Source organism: Phytophthora parasitica (assembly GCF_000247585.1).
Source record: "Phytophthora parasitica INRA-310 unplaced genomic scaffold supercont2.262, whole genome shotgun sequence".
Taxonomy (NCBI): Eukaryota; Oomycota; class Peronosporomycetes; order Peronosporales; family Peronosporaceae; genus Phytophthora; species Phytophthora nicotianae.
The window spans coordinates 1-1,071 of NW_008649248.1; the positions used below are offsets into that span (position 1 = coordinate 1).

A 1,071-nucleotide genomic window follows, 5' to 3' on the forward strand; every position below is an offset into this window, starting at 1 on the left:
CCGAGCTGCAAGACAAGACGCTGTATCTGGATCGATGGCGGCCAAATTTTATTGGAATTCCAGGGTCAGGTGGAGGATCGCTGGTGCTGTGGGTACCGAGGTCTTCCAAGGGTGGACATTTGGCTCTGAATGTCCGAATCAACGCAAGCTAAGCTATCGCGTTAGAGCTAGAGCTTCCTCTTTACGCTAGTACCAGCGTCTTATCTAACAAACACGAATTTATCTTTTTTTATATCCAAATGTAAAGAAACAATCGCGAAGTCACTCTTGACTCATGTGACGAAAATTCCATTTCTCCATTGTTAAGTATTCTTTACAAAAACAAGAACAGTATCACATTTTGGCAACTTTGAAGTGGAATGCGAAGAACTACAACTTGTAGAAGGCAGTTGACTGCAAGCTGTTCGCAGCGGTCACCACTAGCCGGAGTGCACTGTCACGCCCGCGATCACGCATCGGTTGCAGATCCCGCGTCCTATCCAAGGTATTTTTCTGGTCGTACTTTTCGCCAGAATTGGTGGCAAATTCGCGACGAGAGGAACGTCTCCCACATCATTTTCGCTGATCAACAGCTCTCTGACGAAGCTATCACAAGCACCACGTCAAATTCGTCGACATGCCGTCCTTGCCGATATTCCAGGCTTTCCTGGTCTTCGTCGTGGCTATCAGTGTACTGCATGCAGCTGCAGCTGAAGACATCCAGCTAAGCGAAGCTCTCGGTGGGTCTAATGGAGTCGCGTTCTCAGATATCAACTCGGTCAAGTTTGGGCAAGTGGCGAGCTCTCTCACAATCCGTGCCGGCGACCGGGTTGACGCAGTAACGCTCCAAGTTGCAAGTCCCGCTGAGTTGACGCTAAACCATGGCGGTTCAGGAGGAACAGACAATACACTTACACTTGAAGACGGCGAGTATGTCACCTCAATGGAGATCCATTGGGCCAAGAAGGGGACGAGCACGAGAGTTTTCTATCTTAAATTTGTCACTAGTGAAGATAATTCAGTCTCTGGGGGAACCACAACCGAAAACAACACAACTGTGGTTGCACCCGAAGGTTTCCAACTCAGCGGATT

The 1,071-nt window shown here is 48.7% G+C and overlaps 1 protein-coding gene across 1 annotated transcript; it reads left to right on the top strand.

Moving 5' to 3' along the window:
• Window positions 1–580: 580 nt before the first annotated feature.
• On the top strand, window positions 581–951 carry PPTG_24833 (hypothetical protein). The gene has a single exon (XM_008918679.1). The coding sequence runs from the start codon at window positions 729–731 to the stop codon at window positions 819–821; it is 93 nt and encodes a 30-aa protein (XP_008916927.1). The 5' UTR covers window positions 581–728; the 3' UTR covers window positions 822–951.
• The last annotated feature ends 120 nt before the right edge of the window (window positions 952–1,071 follow it).

Bases quoted from the DNA above. Each gene is read 5' to 3' on its own strand.
- PPTG_24833 (XM_008918679.1), top strand. From the start codon at position 729: ATGGAGTCGCGTTCTCAGATATCAACTCGGTCAAGTTTGGGCAAGTGG.